This window comes from Mesoplodon mirus (assembly GCF_964341445.2).
Source record: "Mesoplodon mirus genome assembly, chromosome: 11".
Lineage (NCBI taxonomy): Eukaryota > Metazoa > Chordata > Mammalia > Artiodactyla > Ziphiidae > Mesoplodon > Mesoplodon mirus.
In genome coordinates, this window is record NC_138987.1 from 53,214,716 (window position 1) to 53,239,277 (window position 24,562).

The 24,562-nt window shown below is 41.6% G+C and overlaps 1 protein-coding gene across 4 annotated transcripts in view; it reads right to left on the minus strand.

Moving 5' to 3' along the window:
- SLC38A1 (solute carrier family 38 member 1) overlaps positions 1–24,562 on the minus strand; it is a 71,310-nt gene that overhangs the window by 25,530 nt on the left and 21,218 nt on the right. For all 4 annotated transcript variants that reach the window (XM_082635391.1, XM_082635392.1, XM_082635389.1 and 1 more), the window contains 2 exons: positions 17,403–17,478; positions 16,997–17,112 (listed from right to left, as the gene is read on the minus strand). In XM_082635391.1, the coding sequence (XP_082491517.1) occupies positions 16,997–17,112; positions 17,403–17,478 (192 nt within the window). The remainder of the gene's footprint in view (positions 1–16,996; positions 17,113–17,402; positions 17,479–24,562) is intronic.

Below are 24,562 nucleotides of genomic sequence, written 5' to 3' on the forward strand. Positions count from 1 at the left end.
TCCATACGCTTCTTTTTTTTCCATCTCCACAGCCACTACTCTAATCCAAGCCACTGTCATCTTTAATTTCTGGGCAACTGTGATAACCTGTTTCCCTTTTCTTGACCCCTCTGATCCATCCTCCATTCACCAGCCAGAGGTATCTTTTTGTTCTATTGCTTTATTATGCTTCTTCACCACTAGACTGTAGGACAGGCCACGATGGTTTAATTCAGAGTCATGGCCTGTCCTACTTACCTGTTTACTTCCAATACCAAACACAGCACATAGCGGACTCTTAGCTAAGTATAAGTGAATTTACAAAGATTAGAATCTCATTTGTAAACCACGTGAGACTGCCAAATATCTTGCTAAAATCAAGGTACACTCTGCTTAAGCCAGTTTGGTGACCTACCAGCTCACTGTTTCTTTTTTTTTCTGAAAAAGAATTTATTTTTATTGAATTTTTAAATTAAATTAAATTAATTTATTTATACAGCAGGTTCTTATTATACCAGTTCACTCTTATCTAAAAAGATGAATTTAGGTTAGCACGACTATTTAAGAAAACCTTATTTGCCCCCAGGGAGCAGTATTTTCTGCAGTAATTGCATGTAAATAAGCTATTTAATAAATCTGCTCTAGAATAATGCTTGCGATATACTTTTTACTACTTTTGAAAGCTGGGATGAAATTTGCCCATTTCCAGTCCCCTAGTAATACCCCATGATTTTTTTTAATTCATATGCTTTTTAAAAAAAATTATTTATTTATTTTTGGCTGCGTTTGGGTCTTCATTGCTGCACGCGGGCTTTCTCTAGTTGCAGTCAGTGGAGGTTACTCTTCGTTGCGGTGTGCGGGCTTCTAACTGCAGTGGCTTCTCTTGTTGTGGGGCATGTGCTCTAGGCGCACGGGCTTCAGTAGTTGTGGCTCAGAGGCTCTAGAGTGCAGGCTCAGTAGTTGTGGCCCACAGGCTTAGCTGTTCCGCGGCATGTGGGATCTTCCCGGACCAGGGCTCGAACCCATGTCCCCTGCATTGGCAGGCAGATTGTTAACCACTGTGCCACCAGGGAAGTCCCTCCATGATTTCTTAAATATTCCTAGATATTTTTATTCTATTTGCTGCAAGAAAATTTTGACTCACACATTAAAACAATGAACATCTAAACACCTATCTTAAAAACATTTATCTGTCATTGTTTTGAATCATATTGATAGGACTATGATTCTTGTTCTTCTATAATTTACCCAAAGATTATATGGATAATGTTATAAAAAATTTCATTTTTTAAAGTATTTTATGCTAATGAAATGGAAAGCTGTGACAATAAATGGAACCAACACACTTAAGGCGACTGAAATAGTCTATCTATGCCATGGTTGTGGTGGTGATTCCACAACTCTATTTGGGTAAACTCATCAAATCCTATCCTTTAAATTGGGAAATTTTATAAATTATATCTCAAAAAAAAAAAACAAGAAAAAAAAACCCCCAACCTCCCAGCACTTTAAGGGAGATGAGACTATCTTTTAACAGCCCAGCTATATAACAAGAAATCATACGACATCCTTCAACCGAGCGTCAGAGTCCTTGAAAGAGGTGAAGATGAAGCAGCCGTCACTGCTGCGGATCCAGAAATAGCTCAGATGGGGGTGTTCAAGGCTGCCACGCAGGTGAGGGCTTTCAGCTCTTCCAGGACCCACTCCTCTCAAAAAAGAGAGAACCCTTACCAACCCTCCCAGCATGACTCTTCCTGTCCTCTCCTTTGCCAGAGTTTAAAGCAGCTATTCTCAGATTTCAAGGTGTACATACGTATCTCCTTAGGATCTTGTTAAAATGAAGATTCTCATTCCGTGGGTCTGGGATGGGACCTGAGGTTCTGTATTCTTCCCAAGCTCGCAGGTAGTGTTGGTGCTGCTGGCCCATGGACTGCGCCTGGAGTAGGCAGGATGTGAAGCTGCCGGCTCTGGTCCCCTGGCATATCCATCTCAGTATTTCTGTTTCTCACAACCTCCGAACCAGCGCCACCACATTGCCCACCACGCCGCCTGCAGGTATTCAGCGTGAATACCTGCGACATGGATCCCACCGCTGTCCAGGTGAGACTGCACTGAAGGGAAGCATTTACAGCTGAACCATTACCATTCCTGTGAGTCCCTGACCGGCTCTCAGTGTGAGAGCGAGTCCTGTCTGCTTCTTTTGGTCGACTTCCTAAGGGTAGTAGAGCATTCTTTACCTCACCAGGATATATATTTTTAAAGTATTTTCAACTCCACACTCTTCCCCACACCGCCATGTCTTTCCTTCCAAAAGGGACCCGAGGCTCACCACACTATATAATCCTTCTTCTAAACGTGGTTGAAAGTATAAAAGTTTTTTTAAAAATAATATCCAGAGATGCTTGTTTTATTTCTTACCAGCTGATTGCATTTCAGGCTGGTGACATCAAGTAACAGTTTAATTACCAACTAATTTTGTACCTCTGAACTACAAATCAACAATACAACTCAGCAATGAGCAATGGGGTCAACGTCTAACTGGGAGGGGCTGGGTTTTCCAAATAAATGGTCTTGGTTGACAGGGTGCCATGAGTGGAGCCAAGGGCAAGGCCTGAGATCGTTTGGGAGACCCTGACACCTGGTTGAGATAGGCTGAAACCCTGTGAATCCCTAGGCCAAGCCCTCCATCCCAAATCCTAAGAGCACAGCTATAATCTTCCTTTCTGTGGTCAGTTCAGCCCAAACAAGGAGCTGAGCTGGGCCTAACAAAGTGGATCTGGGGCCTACTTTTAGCTGATTTGTCCTCCACCTGTACTCCCAACCTTAGGGCACAGCTCCTTCTGCAGGTTCTTAGGAAAAAGCTAGGCTTCTGGTAATTTCTTGTCTCTTTTTAGTTCTGCTTTGAGAAGAAAATGGAACATCGGTAACCAAGGGTGGGCACAGGCATCTCAGCAGAGCTCCAGTGGCCCTGGAGCCCAGAGCAGGGGTGAGTCAGGTCTACGCTGGTGAGTGGTGCTCCTCTAGGAACGCAGGGCCACTGCATCCTCCCGGGAGAAGGTCCAAGGGGAAGAATTCATTAATAACATTCCAAGCCAGTAGGGGCTGTTCATCTGAGAAGGCAGAAACTGGGAGAGGGTCAAGATCAAAGAAGAGGGCTTCCCTGGTGGCACAGTGGTTAAGAATCCACCTGCCAATGCAGGGGGCACGGGTGCGAGCCCTGGTCCGGGAAGATCCCACATGCTGCGGAGAAACGAAGCCCGTGCGCCACAACTACTGAGCCTGCACTCTAGAGCCTGCGAGCCACAACTACTGAGCCCACGTGCCACAACTACTGAAGCCTGCGTGCCTAGAGATGGTGTTCCGAATCAAGAGAAGCCACCGCAATGAGAAGCCTGCGCACCGCAACGAAGAGTAGCCCGCGCTCACCGCAACTAGAGAAAGCCCACGTGCAGCAACAAAGACCCAATGCAGCCATAAATTAAAAAAAAAAAAAAAAAATCAAAGAAGAAAGAGCTAGAAAGGAGGGATGAGCAACTCTTTCTTATTACATGGGAGGCACTCCATCCAAGTAAGCAATTACTATGTGAATCGTTACTGTAGTTCCTCTTCTTTTTCTCACCAGAAAATTACACAAGCTTCCTTTGAGTTCTGGAGATCCCCTGCCCAAGAACCAACTGACAAGCTGGTGTTTTTCTCTGAGACGAAGACGGACCAAGTCATTTAGGAAAGGCTGGTCTCAGCAGCATCTCTACACTGAGGCTTCACGAGGCCGCGGCTCCCACCGTGCTCAGCCTGCGCTCACGGGTGTCTCTGAGCCATAGGGCTCTGCAGATGCGTGCTGGCACCCGAGGCAGGGCCAGAGCACCCATGCTCCGCCCCTTGGTGCCCACAAAATCCTTTTTGAATTGAAAAGTATCCTAATGTTCTAATGTTATTTAATCATGCAAGTACCTTTGTTTCTATATTCTTTGATATACTCAGTGCCTGGGAGAGTGTCTGGCACATAAAATGTACCAATAAATATTTGATGAATAAATGAATTATTTGATTAAAAAAGACAAAACTTTTACCATCCTCAGGATTAGAAGAGCCCACATAAAAACGACCTTGCTGGGCCTCCCTGGTGGCGCAGTGGTTGAGAGTCCGCCTGCCGATGCAGGGGATACGGGTTCGTGCCCCGGTCTGGGAGGATCCCATATGCCGCGGAGCGGCTGGGCCCGTGAGCCATGGCCGCTGGGCCTGCGCATCCGGAGCCTGTGCTCTGCAACGGGGGAGGCCACAACAGTGAGAGGCCCGCATACCGCAAAAAAAAAAAACAAAAACAAAAACAAAAAAAAAAACGACCTTGCTGGACAAAAAGTGGTCTTTGTTGCTCATCCTGCTTTTATCTAACATCATCTCCCACCAAACCACAGCCCCTCACTCCTAAACTCACAGACATAAATGCTCATCATCTGCAAGAAAATGTAAAACCCCAGGACAAGGGAATTGGACAAATGGTAGGAAACGTTCTGTTTTCTGGCCAGCCATCTTTCTCCAGTCCTTCCCTGGGGTGTGGGTCTCTCCCAGGCTCTCTTCGACCTCCTCCCTTTCTTCCACATTTCCAGGCTGTCTCTGCCCTCCTGCACTTTCCTCCCCACTTTGTCATTCACCTCTTATCTCCACTCACTCTGCTGCTCTTCCATTCCACCCCTATTCTTCCTATGAGAAATATCTCTATGAAGTGAATAAAGATGTAAAAACACTGCTGAAGAGAGTGCCAGTGGGGGATGAAGGAAAGGCTGGAGAGCTCCCTGAGGATGAAGTTCAAGTGTCACCCGTCCATATGATGAGAGAGCTCAGATTCAGGGCTTTTCCGGGCTAGTGTGACAGAGCGCCAGTAGAGGAAGGGAATTTCAGGTGTGGGGAAGACCTGAAGGGGTTTAAGTGAAGGACCGTGGCCTCTAAGCTGGACAGGGAAGGAAGCACAGAGGTCCTCAGTGACATTTAAGGCCAGGCCCAGTGGGAGTATCCAAGGGGGAGCCCTTGGAGGGCAGTAGAGGAGGCTGCAGCCAGAAGCAGGGTGTTTGGAGGGTACGTGCAGGTAGGTGGTGCAGCCTTGTTCCTGCGGGGTGCCAGGGGGAGAGGCTTACGTGGAGAGGAAAGGGCACACAGAGCAAGTTTATCTAACAAGAGCTTAGATGGAAGAAGACACACCTGAAAATTAGGAGAGGGGGACAAGCTATTCTGAGACTCTAATTCATGGGGAAGTTATAAATATTTTGACAAATTCAAAATTATATTTTACATACAGATGTACTCCTAGAGCTTTCATTTACTTCAATGAGAATTGAGTATAATTAATAAAACACTTTATTGATCACCACTAATCATAAATCTAAGCGTATTTACTATGTTGGGCCCACACTAAGCACTTTTTACAATATTTTACTTGTGAGTAGTACTATTACTACCTACCTTACAGATAAGGAAACTGAAGTTCAGAGAGGTTCAGTATTTTGTCCAAGGTCACAAAGTGAGCATCAGAGCCCTCAAACCCTGGTAGTCTGACTCAGGTCCTTACCCACCATGCTCTATTGTCTGCCAAAGTCAAATGTCCACGGAAGAACGCCAGTGTAAAAAGCAAGACCCAAGCAGAAGACAAAAAACTTAGAGTAAAATATATCAAAATGTTAACAGAGCTTGTTTTAACAGTAAGACTTTGGGTGATTTCTTTATACTTTATTTTATGCAATTTCAAAATGGTCTTTAATGATTATCTTACTTTTACAATAACACTATTCAAATGAAACATACAGGAACCTTTCAAATGAGAAGTATTATTGTTCCAAACCCTTTTTGGGGTGTGTGCATTTGTTTAAGCCCCAAGCTCATTAATATAGTCCCTATTTCATTTAAGGAGCTCAAGAAATGCTTATGGAAAGGAGCAGAAACATCTAATTCTTCAGACCCAAAGTGGACTTCTTCGTCACTACACCCTAATTAAATTCCAACGTTCTGAGGGTCAGAGGACCAGCACACTAGGCTCTAGTAGCGTGTGAGTATTTGTCATATTTACAAATTGAACTAGAGAATGAGAGGGATGGTGTTTAAAGGCTGGGCAGGGAACAGGTGAGGATCAATTATTTGTACAATTCCATTGCTTTCCGTGTAGGCCAATCGAACTTCTGTGCTGCAAAGTTTCTCTTAAACTCGCCTCACTATTGATTAGATATTTTGTTTTGTCTGAGGAAAGGAATACGCATCGCTGGTGACGAAACCAAATAATATCTAATATAATCCTAAAGGGAAAGAAGTGTTTAAAAGAGATTTGCGGAGAGAAATAGAATTTATCAGTTTAGTTGATGTTTTGAGAAGTTAAGAAAGTTAGGAGGAGGGCTGAGTTTAAATGAGGAAGTTGTACCAGCAAGAAAGAAAGCCAGATGCCACCACCACTTCCTGTTTTTGCCTACAGTCCTTGGTAGAAGGCTATGGGTTTTGTGGGCACTCCATTTATAACTCTAGACATGGTTTCCTTTCTCTTCTTCCATTCCACAAGGATCAGTGGTTTCCCTTCTCCTCAAACCTAGATCCTGACCTTTCAAAACGATGCCCCCTTTATCACACTCTAAAGATGTGACTCCTGAGTGACAAGAATTCCCTATAACCATTAGGTAAAGGAACATGCTGTACTTGGTGGGCATTTTGGACTTCCATTCCAGTAGGAATGATGGATTACTGGCTCCATTCACACTTTCCAACGCTGTTTCCATGGTAACAACGCACATTTAAGGAGAGATGGGAGAGTTAAGAGGAATACACCTTCGTTGCCCTCCCTTCCCCATCCCACCCCCAACTGGTGTCATCCTGGGCAAGTTATTCAGCCTCTGTGAATCTTAGCTTCTTTATCTGTAAAATGGGGATGATAAATAGGATTGTTATAAAGATTCCATGAAACAATGTACACTTTATAACTACCTTCTTTTTTTAACCCTTTAAAAAAGTAAAAGCCATACAAACAGAGGCTGCAGGTGGCTTTGGTTTTTGGGCTATAGTCTGCCAACCCTGATACAGATGTAGATCATTAATACCATGTGCCTGATGAAAGGTGAAGCGTGTGGCCATAGAACAAAGCAAAACTAACTGGCCCACATCAGGGCAGTTTTCTAATCTACTAAACCAACTACCATTCTATGAGTAAGAAAAGTTCAAGCTACTCTTGAAAATCCAAATTTCTGGACTATTTGGATCTACTGTGCAGATACACATCTGTCCTACCGTAACCCAGAAGAGTAAATGTTAAAGGCATTCTACACATCACGGCCGTGAACAGTACTGTTAAAACCTTAGACAGTTTAGTTAAGTTGCCTCTTGCAGACTAAGAAAAACACGGGGCTCCAAAATGGGGGCCACGCTGCTATCCTTGGGTAGTACCGGGGCACCCGATGCAACACAGCACAGGCAGGACTGAGTGAGCTCAGTGTACACACACTCTTGCACATTTGTACACACACACACCCCACACTCCTACGTCCCTGGGGTCAAGAGAATCGATTTCTTGGAACCCCCTTATCAGACACATATCAGATGACTCATCAACTAAGCATAACTGCTCCACTTTTATTTTTTTATTTTTTTATTTTTCCGGTACGCGGGCCTCTCACTGTTGTGGCCTCTCCCGTTGCAGAGTGCAGGCTCCGGAGGCGCAGGCTCAGCGGCCATGGCTCACGGGCCCAGCCGCTCTGCGGCATGTGGGATCTTCCCGGACCGGGGCCCGAACACGTGTCCCCTGCATCGGCAGGCGGACTCTCAACCACTGCGCCACCAGGGAAGCCCGTGCTCAACTTTTAAAAACAGTGGGTGGGACCCATCGCCTACACTTGCCAGCTCTGTTTACAAAATAGACACTCATTTTTAGCACAACACCCCTTCCCCCTATTTGCCCATTTCTGAAAAGTTCTTCATCCAGTGAATTTCAATTAGAGTTCAATGGCACTGCCGCTGTCCTTTCTACATGTATTTCTAATGCTGGCAAGCGTGAATGTGCCACTGCTCCCTTTCCAGTATTATTATTCCCAAACAAGAGACTCTGATGCCAATGATTTTTGCTGCCAGCTGAAGGACAACAATTTTCTCTTCAAATCATTTCTAAGGAACGGAGACTATAACTCAAAGAATTTTGAAAACAAGTAAGTGACTGACGTAAGATGTAAGATGAGTGTGCCTCTACCCAGGGACCTCCTGGGATCATCAGAAGAGCAGTGTTTCCTATTGACTTCCTCTTCATCGCCCTGTTTTGATATCACAAAATCCAATTGGGTCTTTCCTTAGGAGGCAAAGAATTGCCTGCTTAGGAGCCCACAGAGAAGACAACTTAGCATTTACCAGGAATGACTTGATAGACATCACACAAACCATCTTTGTTACTGCTAAAAGCAAAATTATCACCTTGGTGGGTGTGATTCAAACTTTTGGAAATATATGGAAAGTAACAGAGCAATGACAGTTCAAGAACATGCAGAGTATTTGCAAAGGTACACTGCAATCTCACTCCAATTTGGTAGAATTTGCTAAAATGATTTAGAAACTCCAGAGAGCTATGCTGAGGCAGTTTTCTGAGACTGCAAACCTCTTGAAAGAACAAGAAGCCCATTTTTGTGACATGATAGTAACGATCAAATAGCTATAATATCTGAACAGGACTTAGGGCAATGTGTTGATGGGTCTGTTGTTCTAATTCCATTTCTGCCTACCCCTTATGCAGGCTGAATTGTAAAACACGAATTTAGAGAGAGAAGGCACCTGGTAGTCTGATCTTTGTTTACAGAGTCCTCATTTTATAGATTTATCTTTACCGGCATGGCTATTTACTGATTTGTTTGTAAACACTGTGATTATAGACAATACAATGTTGCATCTTTTTGGTGGTAGGATAATGATAAGTGATAATGGTCCACAAAGGTAAATACTGAGAGAGAGAGAAGAATTCACCTACAATTGGAACAAACAATCCACCACAAAGTGAAGGTAATTGCTGTAAACTGACAATGACAATTACTGTCCTTTTTGCAAACAGCAATTTAGCAACAAACGCCCTTTTAGCAATGCAGTGCTAACCTTGTACAGTATTTCTTAACAGTCTCTAACTATTTTGAATTTTCAAATGAAGGAGGCATTCCCAGGAAAATAACCAATGGGTGGTGAGTCCCTTCCTAAACTTCTATAATTTTCATTACATCTCCAGAGCCTACTTTAAATCTGAGGGTGAACTAAACCCCCGAGTTGATGTTTTCCCTCTGATAAGTTTGCAAAATTATGAGAGCCATTGTTTGCCCTAAAGCCTTGTAAGACTATGTAAGACTATGCTAATTTTTACATATTCTTTTCATTTCAGGGAAACTTTATTGAGAATCAGCTATAGGCAAGCACTGTTCTAGATCCTGTTGTGGGGAGAGAGACAAGGAAGACATTAATCTTGCCCTTGTAGGGCTCAGTGTTCAATAGGGAACAAAATATATACGCCTAAATAATGGAAGTAATACTTGCTATTAGAAAGATAAAGGCTACACCAAAAAGAGAAGGAAGGGAGATCTTTCCTTCCACCTGGGAGGATCAGAGAAACACTTTTGGAGATGGCATCGGACCTGGGTCTTACGGGACCGTCAGGATTCAGAAGCACAGGGACGGCATGGGAGGGGGTGACAGAAAGGCTGAGGTGATGGGCACGGTGCCGGCGGCCCCTACAGAAGAGAGGGAGGCTGGTGTAGCTGATGCAGAGGCAGTCTGCAGGGAAGTGTGGTGAAAATGCAGTTTGGAGCAGGTGGCACTGTATTGATCACTCATTCTAGCTCTTGTGGTCTAAATAGCGACACCGAAAATATTTTTTTCTCAAGTTTTCTGCAGGAAAGAGAAAAAGGAAAAATCTTGTCGCAGTGGTCTGAAGTTCTCTAAAAACCAGTTTTCTCAACTAGTTTCTTCCCCTAAAGCATGTGGTGAAAAGATACTTTAAAGAGTATAAACTTTCCACTCCCGCTCCACCCCCAGACCCCATGTCACCCTCCAGAAGTAGCCACTGTCAGCAGTTTTCTTGTTTACCCTCCCAGTCTGTGTAATACATGCACATATTACGCAATCCACCCCCATCCTCACTTCCACCCAATATTCAGTTTGTTTTTAATTTTTCAATACAGTACATATAAGTCTATCTTACTCCTTTAAACAGCAGTCTAATATTCCATTTTATGGAACTACTATGGTTATCTAACCAATTCCCTAATAACGAACTTGGTGTTATTTGACTTTGCTATTTCTTAGTTTTCAATTCTTAATTACAAAAAGTTTACTTAAAGCCCTGGAAGGAATTAAGTTCAAGGGCAGTGGGAAATCTTAAATAGCACATGAGGCAAAGTCAGGCACAGATATGACAAACATGAAGCAGTTCAAAAAGTTTACTGGTTTTACAATATACTTGAGGCATGTATTGTACTTGCTGCGACCAGGAACTTGACCACCCCTGATACACAATTTCGTACCCTTGGTATTGCTGAACTATTTTCATTACAATAAAGGTGACGGTTCTTGGTTGGAACAATAGTAAAATAGTTCAGAAACACTGACTGATTTTACAAGGTGATTTTAAAGAGCTAAAGGATTAACTTGCAAGTATCCACTGATAAGAATAAAATGTGTCTCAAGAAGTACATTAATAATGTAAGTTTGGCTTCTGAAGGCATCACTAAAAGGCAGTATAGTGTTTTAGATCACTCAGGTTCTAGACTCAAGAAATCCTGGATGGAACATGGAACCCTGGCTCCCCTATTTTCTAAGTTGTTATTAAGCCTCAGTTACTTCATCTGTAAAATGGGGCTAACATTTACTTCATAGTGTTGTTGGTGGGGATTAGATGAGATAACATGGTATATATAGTTACTGTTCAATAAATGTTAACTATTATTTGGTAACTACCTAATTAATACTTTAACAAACATTTAGTACATAGTGTTACTATGTACCAGGCACTGCTGGTACTCTCTCCATCTCTCTCTCTCTCTCTCTCTCTCTCTCACACACACACACACACACACACACACACACACACACACACTCACTCATTAGTTTCTTATAGCAGCCCTACAGGGTTGTACTAACTAATAAATGTCTTCTTGCGTGCCACTTTTCAAAGTGTGCTTTTAGATACATTATCTTTTTTATTCTCACAACCACTACCCCAGTGAGAAAGAAAATGGAAGACACCAAAAAAAGGCAGGAATTATAATCAACCAAAATAAAATTTAAACTATTGTTTCATTCAGATTGTAACGTTGTTTCACAATTATCATTTCAAACAGATTGTTTACAAACTCAGTGTTTATGATAAACTATGACATCTCTTTGAGCTCCCAGCAATGTCATGAATTACATTCTCATTTTTCATGGTTTTAAACTTAAAGGTTACATGATTAAAATAATAATAAATAATAATGATACATGCTAAGAAGTTATGGGAAAATATAAAGCATTTATTACTTTATCAGATTCCATACAGTGTAATAAACCTCTCATTTACCTAGCACAGTGAGGAGATCACATGCTCTTCAGAGATTAATTCTCTATAAAATGTATGCGTTTAATAGAAATCCTTAGAGAATGTAACTTTCCTATTTGGGGAGATGGTAATGTGAAATAAACAAAACAAAAGCCATCATTCTTCTGTGCTAATATTTACTTTTTTTTTTTTGCAGTACGCAGGCCTCTCAGTGTTGTGGCCTCTCCCATTGCGGAGCATAGGCTCCGGACGCGCAGGCTCAGCAGCCATGGCTCACGGGCCCAGCCGCTCCGCGGCATGTGGGATCTTCCCGGACCGGGGCACGAACCAGTGTCCCCTGCATCGGCAGGCGGACTCTCAACCACTGTGCCACCAGGGAAGCCCAATATTTACTTTTAATTCCTACTTTTGCTATGATGGAGTTATGGGGAAGCTGTGGAAAAGGAGTAGCCATAGAAGAGGAGGATGCAGTGGAAAGAGATTTCTTCAGCACCCTTTGCCTTTCCCTTGGATCCCACTCAGGAAAGCTCAGTTCAGTAGGTGCACTTTACCCTCACCCGTGCCTCAGCACATCCCCAAACTGCTGCCTCAGGGAACAGCCCCATTTTACTTCCAACAGAGAACATACACCTTCAGAACAACTGTACACTGAGATCCACCACTAGCATACTTCCGGTTCCTCAGATGCAATTATGAGGCCTCAGGATTTAGGATAACACAAAACCTCACAGCATTCTTATAATAGGGCTGAATTCACTGAATCGAACTGAATCAGACATGTTAAACAGGAATGACAGCCATTAGAGTCAGGTCCAAAAAATGAGCCCCAAACTCATCCAGCAAAAAGAAATCACCCCAGCAAGTTTCCAGAGGACTCCAATGAAGAGTCCAGTACCCAGCCTCAGTGAGACACAGAGGAGCCTTCCCAGCTGCTTTTCTAAAGAAGCGTGGACAGCCTTGGGCTCTTTCTCTGCGTTGGCCAATATGAGTCTGGAACGGGGCCCTGTACCAGATGAATTATCTTCATCCTGCCAACTGCTTCTTGGCTTGAGCAGTTGTGGGAACAGCTGGTTTTATAACACAGAGTGAGCCCTTGTTCTGAGGTAGGAGAGCTCTGCATTCTGTGAAAAACTTGTAAGTTTGGGTCTCTATATAACTACCTTCATGAGCTTTAACCTGAAGGTTTGGTGTGTTGTGCTTGCTATACATGCATCTTGCAAAGAACCAAACAACCTATGAGAGTTTTATCCAGAGGAAATCTTCCTGCAACTCTAAAAGTCACCTTTACCCAATTCTTTGTCTCAATCAGAAACGCAAGAGTCATGAGATAAGAGATCACTTATCCCTGAACCAGTATAACTAAAAATCAACCAAATTCCAGGAATGGTAGGTTGAAAACAAGAATTTACTCCTGCTCTCCTGGCCCCAATAATCCAGTAAAGCGATTTCTTAAGGCACAAAACTGCTAGGATAGTAAGAACAGGAGAGAAGAGACAACAGTAATAAACATTCAGAAGCTGGAAAGTGGACAGAGCTGAATCTTAAATTGGCAGTGGAGAAAGCCAAGACCAATCCAGTTTACACCACAGGATTCCCAAAAGGCCCTGGTGGCATTACTGCAAGTAGGGAACAATGGACAGGATGAACTAAAATAAAGAGGATCTGTTGAACTTCTTTCAAGAAATAGCTAGATTCCCCAGACCAGGCACCTACTCTGTAAAGCAGGGTGACTGCTCCTCTCCCATCTTGGCAAAAGATACATAAATATATAGAAAATATATTCTCTGATAAGTATAAAATGTAATTCTCCGAGTGAGCACAACTTGTGAGGGAGGGGGGATTGGGTGGACACATGCACAGAGATATTCACCCAAGCCCTCTCCCCCACCTTGGTTCCCATAAAGATGGCAGCAGTGCCCAGACCCTACAGGCAGGTGACTGGAAGATCTTCCCGGGGTGATCTGAACAGCCAAGAAGAAACTGACACAGCTGGTTCCCCAAGGAAAGGGCTACTGACAGCACCTCTAGAGAAGCTATTTCCAACAAACCCCACTCATGTGTACCAGGCTCCAATTAGCCTTGTTCCAGTCCACCCCCTGCAATACTTGAATACAGCAGACAGAGAAGGACAACCTGATATCTAAGGAAAGATTCTGAAGTGAAAGAGTCCAAAACAAACAGAAAAATCAACTTGCATCACAGGGATACAATCAGCAGAACTCAGATTATGGGAAACACTATACGACAAATGGTCCAGTTTCTTCAACAAATAAACTGCGCAGAAAAGAACAGAAGAAAATGGGGGAACCTACAGAGTGAAAGGGACTTAAACCACATAATAACCAATTGTAGTATATGGACCTGATTTGAGTACTGATTTAAACAATCCAATTGCTTTTTAAAAATAAGGTAAGCAGAGCAATTTAAATATTGTTTGGGTATTTGATGATATAAGGAACTGTGGTTAATTTTCTGGGTATGGCATATCATGGTTATATTTTTACAGTCCTTATATATTACAGAAATACAGTGAAATATTTACGGATGAAACGATGTGATGGCTGGGATTTGCTTCAAGACAATCTGGGTGAGGGGCTGACTAAACAAGCATGGTCATGAGATGAAGGGAATACAGGGATCTTTTAGACTCTCTACTTGATGTCTGAAATTTTCCATAACAGAGAAAAACCATCACTAGAATCCTCAGAGAAAACAATGAAATTGTAAAACAGAAACAAAATAATATAAAAAGGGAACATTCAAAGAAAGTTTAAAAGCCCCTGTAAATAAAAAAATAATAAGAGAAATAAAACATTCAGTAAAGAGTTGGGAAAAAATTGGTGGCATATTCCAGAGAGTATAGTGAAAAACTTTAGAAATGAAAATAAAGAAAAGAATAAAAAGTTAGAGGGCTAGTCCAGAAGGTCCAAAATCTTGGTAACAGTTCCAGAAAGAGAGAAAAGAGAAAGAGAAGGAAGGAATTCATCAACACAACAATGTAAGAAATGTCCCAGAACTGAAGACCATGAATTTCTAAAAGAAAAGATGTACCAGCTGCCTGACACAATGGATGAAAAAAGGCACACAGCAAGACACAGCATTGTGAAACATCGGGAACAAAGAGATTTGGCAAGTGTCCAGAAAAGACAAAATAAAAACAAAAGGCCTGGCTACATATAAAAGATGAGAAATCACAAGCATTTGAGACTCCACAACAGAAAAAACTAGAAAGCAATGAAGCAATGCCTTCAAAATTCTGAAGGAAAATGATTGCCAACAGAGTTCTATATCCAGCCAAACTACCAATCAATGGTGAAGGTAAGATAAAAATATTTTTCAGACATGAAGGCCTCAAAAATTTTATTTCTATTTACCCTTTCTCAACAGCAAAAGCAAGGAAGTAAATCTAGAAAGAGGAAGAAATGAAATACAGGGAACAAGGGATCTAGCAGAGAAGAGAGGTGGAGGGGATTCATAGGATGGTGACAAAGAGAGATTCCAGAATAGAAGTTTACTCTCCTTGCCTCAGTTCCCTTAAACGGGAACTGAGAACTGACAGCAGTACCTGCCTCATAGACTTGTCAGGATTCGGCGTAAAACACTCTGAGCAGTTTCTGGCATAGAGTAAGAGCCACAAGAGTTGTTCTCGTTATCATCATCGAAGAAATGACTCTTTATCCTATGTTAACATATAACTACTTGATATATTACAATAATTAAAAAGAAAGAGGGCTTCCCTGGTGGCGTAGTGGTTGAGACTCTGCCTGCTAATGCAGGGGACACAGGTTCGAGCCCTGGTCTGGGAGGATCCCACATGCCGCGGAGCAACTGGGCCCGTGAGCCACAACTACTGAGCTTGCACGTCTGGAGCCTGTGCTCCGCAACAAGAGAGGCTGCGATAGTGAGAGGCCCGTGCACTGCGATGAAGAGTGGCCCCTGCTTGCCACAACTAGAGAAAGCCCTTGCACAGAAACGAAGAAAAAAAAAGAAAGAAAGAAATCAGTGTAAAACACATGTCCAAACCAAACATATTTCCAGCTTTGGAATGACTGAAAATTGTCACAGACCATAGGGTTTTGGAGGTTAACAGGTTTTGAGATTTTTCTAGTGCAATTTCCTTGTTTCAAAGAGTAGGGAATTGAAGCTCAGAGTAGCTAAGTAACTTGCAGGACTATACAACCATTCAGAAAAGGAGTTGAGATTAGCAGTCAGGTGTTTCATGTCAATGCACTGAAAATCACATGTGTAGCTGCTCAAACTCCATCTATGGTATCATCACAGGGTCAGAATTCCACACATACAAAAAAGTATCACCACAGAAATATTTTATCCAACTCCTGTCATTTTACCCTAAAACCTGCCACTTGGCTCATGATATACGTAAATAGAAAGACCACCTAGAAAGATCCAGCCGGGGCAATAAAGCAAGGAGGCTACAGTTGGGTTTACTGGTTAGGTTGACAAGAGGAAGGTAATGTATTAGATTCTCTGTCCTACACAGAGTTGTTCTGATTCTAGGAAGGATACCTCTAGTGGGTTTACACACAAAAGTATGAATATTAATCCCTAGTGCTGTGGACCAATATGGTGCAGCCTGCATGCTGATGCCTGAGTAGTGGAATGGGTAGCAATGCACTTCCACCACAGTCTTCTAAGTCTTTCTAAAGGAATAAACACAATCTGCAGGATTAGTAGACATTTTGGTCACTGTTTCCAAGGAAATGATGGATCTGGCAATGAGGACTACGGGGCAAGCCCAGTGAAGAGCATGAGTGTCGTCAGGGGTGAAAGTGCCACTGTTACTCCTTTGAGGTCTGAGAGAGAAATCAGGCTGGGTGGGAATTTTCCTGGTATAAACTGTATGATCTGTCTTCATCTCGTTCCAACTGAAATTAAGCCCTCTGTACATGTGCAGAAAGTCTCATTCAACAGTTTGAGATGAACTTATTTCAAAAGAAAATTGCCCATTTTCTTTTCACTGAATCTCAGGGGGAAAGTACAGAATAATTTCTCATCTTTAAAACACTGAAAACTTCTATGCTTCTTGCATATTTCTTACAAATGAATTTGCAGTTACCTTTGGATATAGTACGTGTTCCACAGCTATCCAATACCAAAGTGGTGACTGGATGGATTAAACATCTCAATATTTTCACCATTTATTGATAGCTGAGATTTAAAGTGACAAGTCTAGAGTCCGAAAATACAAAAAGTGCTATTTTCAAATCTTTTATCCTTTTTGCAAGTGCTTATTTTGGTATTTTTGATTAATAAAAAGATTTTCTCCTTCTACTTTCTTATAAACATGAGGTGCTTCTTGGAAAATCATTCAAACAAACAATGTAAAAGGATGCACTGTAATTTAGCCAAGTTAGTAAAACATAGAAAGAAATAAGAACTATTTCGAAATATTTCCAATGTCTTCTGCGTATGAACAGAAACATACAGAAAATACAGTTTTTAAATGCAAAGTACAGCAGTGTCAACACTCACAGAAAAAGTAGGATTCCGGTATTTGCCAGGGCGAAGGCGAGTCCCAAAATCCCACTGCCCATAATGGCGTTGCTTAGGTTAAAAACAGACATGCCCAAGGAGGTTGTTCCTGGAATCTGAACAGAGACAGTCACACTAAGCAAAAGAGTCCTCAAGACAGATCATAACGCCAAAGCCTTTAAAGAAAGCACTATCAGGAACCAACAGGGAAATGAAATTCAAGGAATCCTTTCTTAGTGGTCTAGTTATTTTTTTTTAATGGGTTTCAGGAGAAAATACATAGGCTCCGAGGAATAACCTGGTGAATAAATAGCTATGTTTTTGGTACTATGCTGGATGAATTAAACATCTGTCACAATTTATGTAATTTAAAAAAATAAGCAAACTTTATTATAATGACACTTACATAGTCATCACATTTCTTTTTTTCCAAATGGCTGTTCGTGAGACTCCTTCTACTTTCACGATCAGAAATAAACTTGCTGTAAAGAGACGTATTATGATTTAATTTCATGATAATGACTTGAAACTTAACATCATGACTAAATGATTTATTACTTACCAAAACATCACACATAAAAAGTTATCAACCACTGATGAAAGAAATTAAAGATGATACAAATAGATGGAGAGATATACCATGCTCCTGGATTGGAAGAATCAATATTGTGAAAATGACTCTACTACCCAAAGCAATCTACAGATTCAATGCAATCCCTATCAAACTACCACTGGCGTTTTTCACAGATCTAGAACAAAAAATTTCAAAATTTGTTTGGAAAAACAAAAGACCCCGAATAGCCAAAGCAATCTTGAGAACGAAAAATGGAGCTGGAGGAATCAGGCTCCCTGACTTCAGACTATACTCCAAAGCTACAGTAATCAAGACAGTGTGGTACTGGCACAAAAACAGAAAGATAGATCAATGGAACAGGATAGAAAGCCCAGAGATAAACCCACGCACATATGGTCAACTTATCTTTGATAAAGGAGGCAGGAATGTACAGTGGAGAAAGGACAGCCTCTTCAATAAGTGGTGCTGGGAAAACTGGACAGGGACATGTAAAAGGATGAGATTAGATCATTCCCTAACACCATACACAAAAATAAGCTCAAAATGGATTAAAGACCTAAATGTAAGGCCAGAAACTATCAAACTCTTAGAGGAAAACATAGGCAGAACACTCTATGACATAAATCACAGCAAGATCCTTTTGGACCCACCTCCTAGAGAAATGGAAATAAAAACAAAGATAAACAAATGGGACCTAATGAAACTTCCAAGCTTTTGCACAGCAAAGGAAACCATAAACAAGACCAAAAGGCAACCCTCAGAATGGGAGAAAATATTTGCAAATGAAGCAACTGACAAAGGATTAATCTCCAAAATTTATAAGCAGCTCATGCACCTCAACAGCAAAAAAACAAACAACCCAATCCAAAAATGGGCAGAAGACTTAAATAGGCATTTTTCCAAAGAATATATACAGACTGCCGACAAACACATGAAAGAATGCTCAACATCATTAATCATTAGAGAAATGCAAATCAAAACTACAATGAGATATCATCTCACACCAGTCAGAATGGCCATCATCAAGAAATCTAGAAACAATAAATGCTGGAGAGGGTGTGGAGAAAAGGGAACACTCTTGCACTGCTGGTGGGAATGTGAATTGGTACAGCCACTATGGAGAACAAGCAGTATGGAGGTTCCTTAAAAAACTACAAACAGAACTACCATATGACCCAGCAATCCCACTACTGGGCATATACCCTGAGAAAACCATAATTCAAAAAGACTCATGTACCAAAATGTTCATTGTAGCTCTATTTACAATAGCCCAGAGATGGAAACAACCTAAGCGTCCATCATCAGATGAATGGATAAAGAAAATGTGGCACATATATACAATGGAGTATTACTCAGCCATAAAAAGAAATGAAATTGAGCTATTTGTAATGAGGTGGATAGACCTAGAGTCTGTCATACAGAGTGAAGTAAGTCAGAAAGAGAAAGACAAATACCGTATGCTAACACATATATATGGAATTTAAGAAAAAAAAATGTCATGAAGAACCTAGGGGTAAAACAGGAATAAAGACACAGACCTACTTGAGAATGGACTTGAGGATATGGGGAGGGGGAAGGGTAAACTGTGACAAAGCGAAAGAGAGGCATGGACATATATACACTACCAAACGTAAGGTAGATAGCTAGTGGGAAGCAGCCGCATAGCACAGGGAGATCAGCTCGGTGCTTTGTGACCGCCTGGAAGGGTGGGACAGGGAGGGTGGGAGGGAGGGAGATGCAAGAGGGAAGGGATGGGGGAACAGATGTATATGTGTGACTGATTCACTTTGTTATAAAGCAGAAACTAATTTAAAAAAATGTACTTCATACAGTGTCAGTTATGCTAGATGCTGTACAGCGTCATGCCTGTACACAGCAATACTGTATTGTGCACTTAAAAATGTGTTGAGAGGGTAGATCTCCTGTTGTGTTCTCATCACAATAAAAACCAAACCAAACCAAAAAAAAAAAAAGTTATCAACCAGTTACTTAAGAGTTTATAGTCCTATTCAACCACTCTCCCTACCTCGTTTTTGTTTTGGTTTGGGTTTTTTTGCCAGTGTTAGTTGTCCACATTCTTGTTTTACCAAATAAACTAAATGTGCTACAAGGGCAGACACTTTGCCTCATTCCTTTTTACATCCCTCACTCTACTTAACACAAAACAATGCAAACAGCAGGTGCTCATCTTCAGAGGAAATGAAAGACAACCGTAAGTCAAAAAGAGCTATAGATTTTGAATCATTTTAATACTAATAAATTAAAACATTATATGCAATGCAAGTGAACTTTTACATAGATTGTTCTCTAATGGAAAATCAGATGATGTCAAGAATACTATAAAGCTGGCATTTAGAAGAATATTGGAGGCAGGATTCCTTCTGAGCTCACATTCCTGGAGCACAAAGTTATCACATAGGAATTCCTCCCCCCAGCAAAAAGGAAAACAACTCTTTTCCCATCACACAGTCTTTCAGCACCTGCTAATATGCAAGTCACTAGACCAGGCAATGTGGGAGATATGGGGGTGTGTAATAAGTGATGCAGCAGTAGCCCACAGGAAATCATGGTGGAGGAAGCAGGGCCTATGGTCCATGGTTAGGGGCAGAGCTAGTAGGGCTTAAAGCAAGCATGGGATTCAGAACGTGAGTTCAAATTCTCACTTGCTCTGAGGGCCTGAGTATGCTACCCCAGTTTCCTGATCTGTGAAACGGGAACGACACTATTATATTATCTCATAGTGTTACTGGGAGAATTAAATGAGAGCACATGTAAAACATCAGTACAGCTGCAGGCACAGAGTAAGAGCAACACATGGGAAAGATTCAGACAGGGTGAGTGGAGTAAAGTATATACAAATGTACAGAAGGAGGAATTCAGAATGCTCTAAGAACCAGCAAATATATTCAGGATTAATATCAGAACTTTAAGTGCTATTGTCAAAGAAAAGTCTATTCATAAGCAAACTGCTACATGTATTAGTTAAGACATGTTAGGGGTGCTTTTTGGCTCTCCTTCTGGAAATTTTATTATCTGGTCTAAGTAAGAAATAATCAGTGTGTTTTCCACTAATAAATATAAAGCCACTTGAATTGGACTATCTTAAAGAGGCATATATCTTTAAACTACACATTATATTTTCATATGCTTTTTTTTTTTTTTCCCGGTACGCGGGCCTCTCACTGTTGTGGCCTCTCCCGTCGCGGAGCACAGGCTCCGGACGCGCAGGCTCAGCGGCCATGGCTCACGGGCCCAGCTGCTCCGCGGCATGTGGGATCCTCCTGGACCGGGGCACAAACCCGCGTCCCCTGCATCGGCAGGCGGACTCTCAACCACTGCGCCCAGGGAAGCCCTCATATGCTTTTTTTAATGAGGCTATATTTCACCATAAATCATGTTTTAATGAAAGATATATATCATTAATGTTGGCTTTATTTGTCTACCGTTTTCATCTTTAATCCATATTCTTCAGGTTTGCATTTTCGCCAGGAGAAACCAAAGGCAGGCAGCATAGATACTATGAACTTCCCCTGAGGCCACCACCTGGTATGAGCAGCACAGCCTGAGGTTTATTTCCTTCAGCATCTGCCTTTGCCTAGGACCCGTCCAGTGACTGTCAGAGATGAAAAGGAAGAGAAGAAAACCTTGGTCTCCTGAAACCCAGGAGCTGACATTCCAGCTGAGGAGAGACCAGACCAGCTAACACCAGAATAAGAACATCAGGCCATGCAAAATGGAGATGAGATAAGGAAGCCAGAGAAGGAAAAACCATTATTGGATGGGATTAGCCAGAGGAAACTAAAAGCCGAGGCTTGAGAAACAGCACTGCAGGGTCTTAGCAAGGGAATGACATAATGAAAGCTGTGTCTTTGGAGACCCATCTGGCAGTTCTCTAGCCTTGGCTCTTCTTTTGCCCTTAACATTTAAAATCTTTCCAAAGAACAGAGGTTTACAGATCTGGCTGGAGAGGGACCGGGAGAGCAGTCTTCCTTTTCACCCAGGCGGCCCAAGGAAATGGGGGTGCTGGACTTTCCAAACTGAAATTGACTCATATTTAGTGTGGCTGTTAAATAAAAGACTGTATGTAATCAGGCTAATTTTAACAATCAACTCAAGGCTACCAAATCATTATCCAGAAGGTCCCCTGTTTGCCTTTCTTGCAGAGAGACTTGCTTTTCAAAGAGAATCTCCATTATTTTTAAATTAAGGGGAAAGCCCGAACATTTTCAAATAAACGAAACCAAACACCAGTAAACCTCCTATTATGGCAGATCTAAGTTCCTGGCCTACCAATGCTCCCCAGACTTGTGGCAGAAGACTGATAGAGAAGAACCGGATCAAGACACCTGGATGCAGGGGCATTCAGCAGGGTCAAACACTGCAACGGACGGGGAGGAAGAAGAGGCCCCTGCATGCTTGCCAGCTCTCTGCGGCAGCGCTTCTGCAGGATGAGAATAATGCAAGTGACCTGCAGAGCTGTTGTGATGAGTAACCATGAAAAAGCATATTAAAACACACTGTGCTTTGAGTGCTTCCCAATTTTGCCTCTTTCTGTCTACTTTCTACAGCAAGGCTTAATAGGTTTTCCCAAAAATCTTCACTGATGCTCCCACTGAAAAAGTTTCGAGTCCAAACTGCTCGTCCTGCAAATTCCAGGTACTGCTGAATTTGATTTTGCCTCACTGTTCAATCTTAGCTCCCCCTGCTCTTCCAAATGGTCTTCCCAAGAGGTGGTGAGGATCAAGATAAGACGAGGGCATTCTGAGAATAGAGACAGAGAAACAAGTACCGCTAGGAATCCACTCTCCCCTCAAGAGACCCTCCATCCTCCTCTCTGCCAGTGCCTTCCTGCCCGTTCACAACCCTCATCCTCCATGAGTCTGCTGATGTTCTGGTTTGAACGCAGTTTTCTGACTCTGATCTATTTACGATTTTTCTGTAGCACAGCCTGTGGCACTGAGCTCATCTTGCATCCAGAGTGGTGTCATGTTCTCACTCCCTTAGCTCCTCCTTCTATGTACCTGCCCATGTGTTAGCAACTCAGAGGAACCCTCCATAAACCAAATGTGCCTCTTCCATTGAGGAACTAGGGAGTAGCTTAGGCTGCAGGGAAATCTCGCTCAGTAAGAACGGAGTACTCAGATAAAGCCTCTGTATTCTCTTTACAGTATTTCAACTTTTTCTTCTGTCTTTCGATCTTTGCTTTGTATCTCTGCAAACTTTTTTTTAAAACAAAATAAAACCAACCTTTTTTTTTGTAATGGAAAAGTTCATTTATAATAACTAGGTCAAGCAGCTTATCACAAGTTTCTGTTATCTCACCATTTTAAAAATGCAATTTCATGTTAAAAAGCACTGACCTCTAGCAAAGACCTCTTTACTGACTTAAAAATGAGCTATTGGAGATGGACTTATAAATGAGCTATTGGAGAAGGTGCCTTTGACATGCGGTCTTGGGAGTGATAAAAGTATTATTAAAAAAGCATTTTCAGTGGGTCGTTCTGTACCCATAAAGCAGAATCTGATCAACTCTTAGGTAGCCAATTGTTCTGTGAACAAAACAAAACAAAAATCTACAGTGGCTGTCATGCTGACCTTCAACAGACAAAGCCTTAAAAAGGATGTAGGCATTATACTGAGGTAGTGTGAAGGGAGACAAGCAATATAGAGCAGTTATTTAAAGCCAAAAATAAATCAACAACAACAACAATCCAGTTAAGGATGGGTTGTACAACGGGAAGATAATCTTCCTATTTTAATCTCTACCAATCAGGTTCTTACTAGATTATAGTGTTTCATTGGAGGATTTATAACACAAAAGAGATGAGTGGTTGAACTTAAATGACCTTTCCTAGCTTTTTCCCTGAAACTCTAACAGTCTATAAAAAGGAAAAGAGAAAAGGAGGAAAGAAGCATGTAACCGAGAGACTGGAAAACATGAAAGAATTAAAGAAATAGGCATTTAAAGGCATTTAAAGAGAAGACTGAGAGGTGAGAAAAGCCTTATCTGGTGGATAAACTCTACCCAAAATAGGAGAAAACAGATTTTCATTGTAGCAGGAGCAATTAAAGCTAGGGAAGAATTTTCTGAAATGAAAACTGAATATGGGAAAAAGTTATGGTATCTTCTTCCCTAAGGTATAGAAAAGACATTAGAAGAGAAGGGGTAACTTTTCAAGGGTCCTCCCAATGATACAAATGTAGTTCATGAACTGCAGAAGACATACAGGGACCAAGGAAAAAAAAGGCTGATGTAAGGTGTAGTGACAAGAGTTCCTCATTAAGAAATATCTTAATGAAAGACTCTCAAATTTTGTTAGAAGCTTCCTGGGTCATAACAACAATAACTATTCATGGAGATTAGAGCAACAGTAGATAAATATTAAAATATGTGAATATTTGCCTGGCTACAGCTAGGATAATCTATTAATATTTCAACGACTTTAAGATAACAATAACCAACAATCATCCCAAACCTAAAACAGTATTATTAGTCCTTGGGTGGAGAAGAAAGAAGTGCTTGCCAAAGAAAGAGGGCTGCACTTTTACTGTTAGAGACTTTCCTTGTACTAAAAGACTTACTCGTGCCAGACACCGTGTCAAGTGCTTTACATGAGTTTTCTCATCTCTTTTCACAATAATTGCATGTGGTCAGTACTATTTTTAGCTCCATTTTGGAGAAATTAACCTGACCAAAGTTACATTATAACTAAACTGCTGAGCCATGATTTGAACCTAAGCGGGCTGATGGTACAGCCTGAGTCCTTAACCTACAAACAGCATTGCATTTAATATTCCCCAACAATCCCAGGAGGTCAGGTATTATTTTTATCCCTGTGTTACAGGGATGGAACTAAGGCTTAAAGTACAAGATCACACAAGACCTATGGATGGAGCCAGGATTCAATATAAGTTGAACTCCAAACCATGCACTTAACTGCTCTCTCTGTCTGTCTCTGTCTCTCTCTTTCATTTAACAAATACTTTGTAAT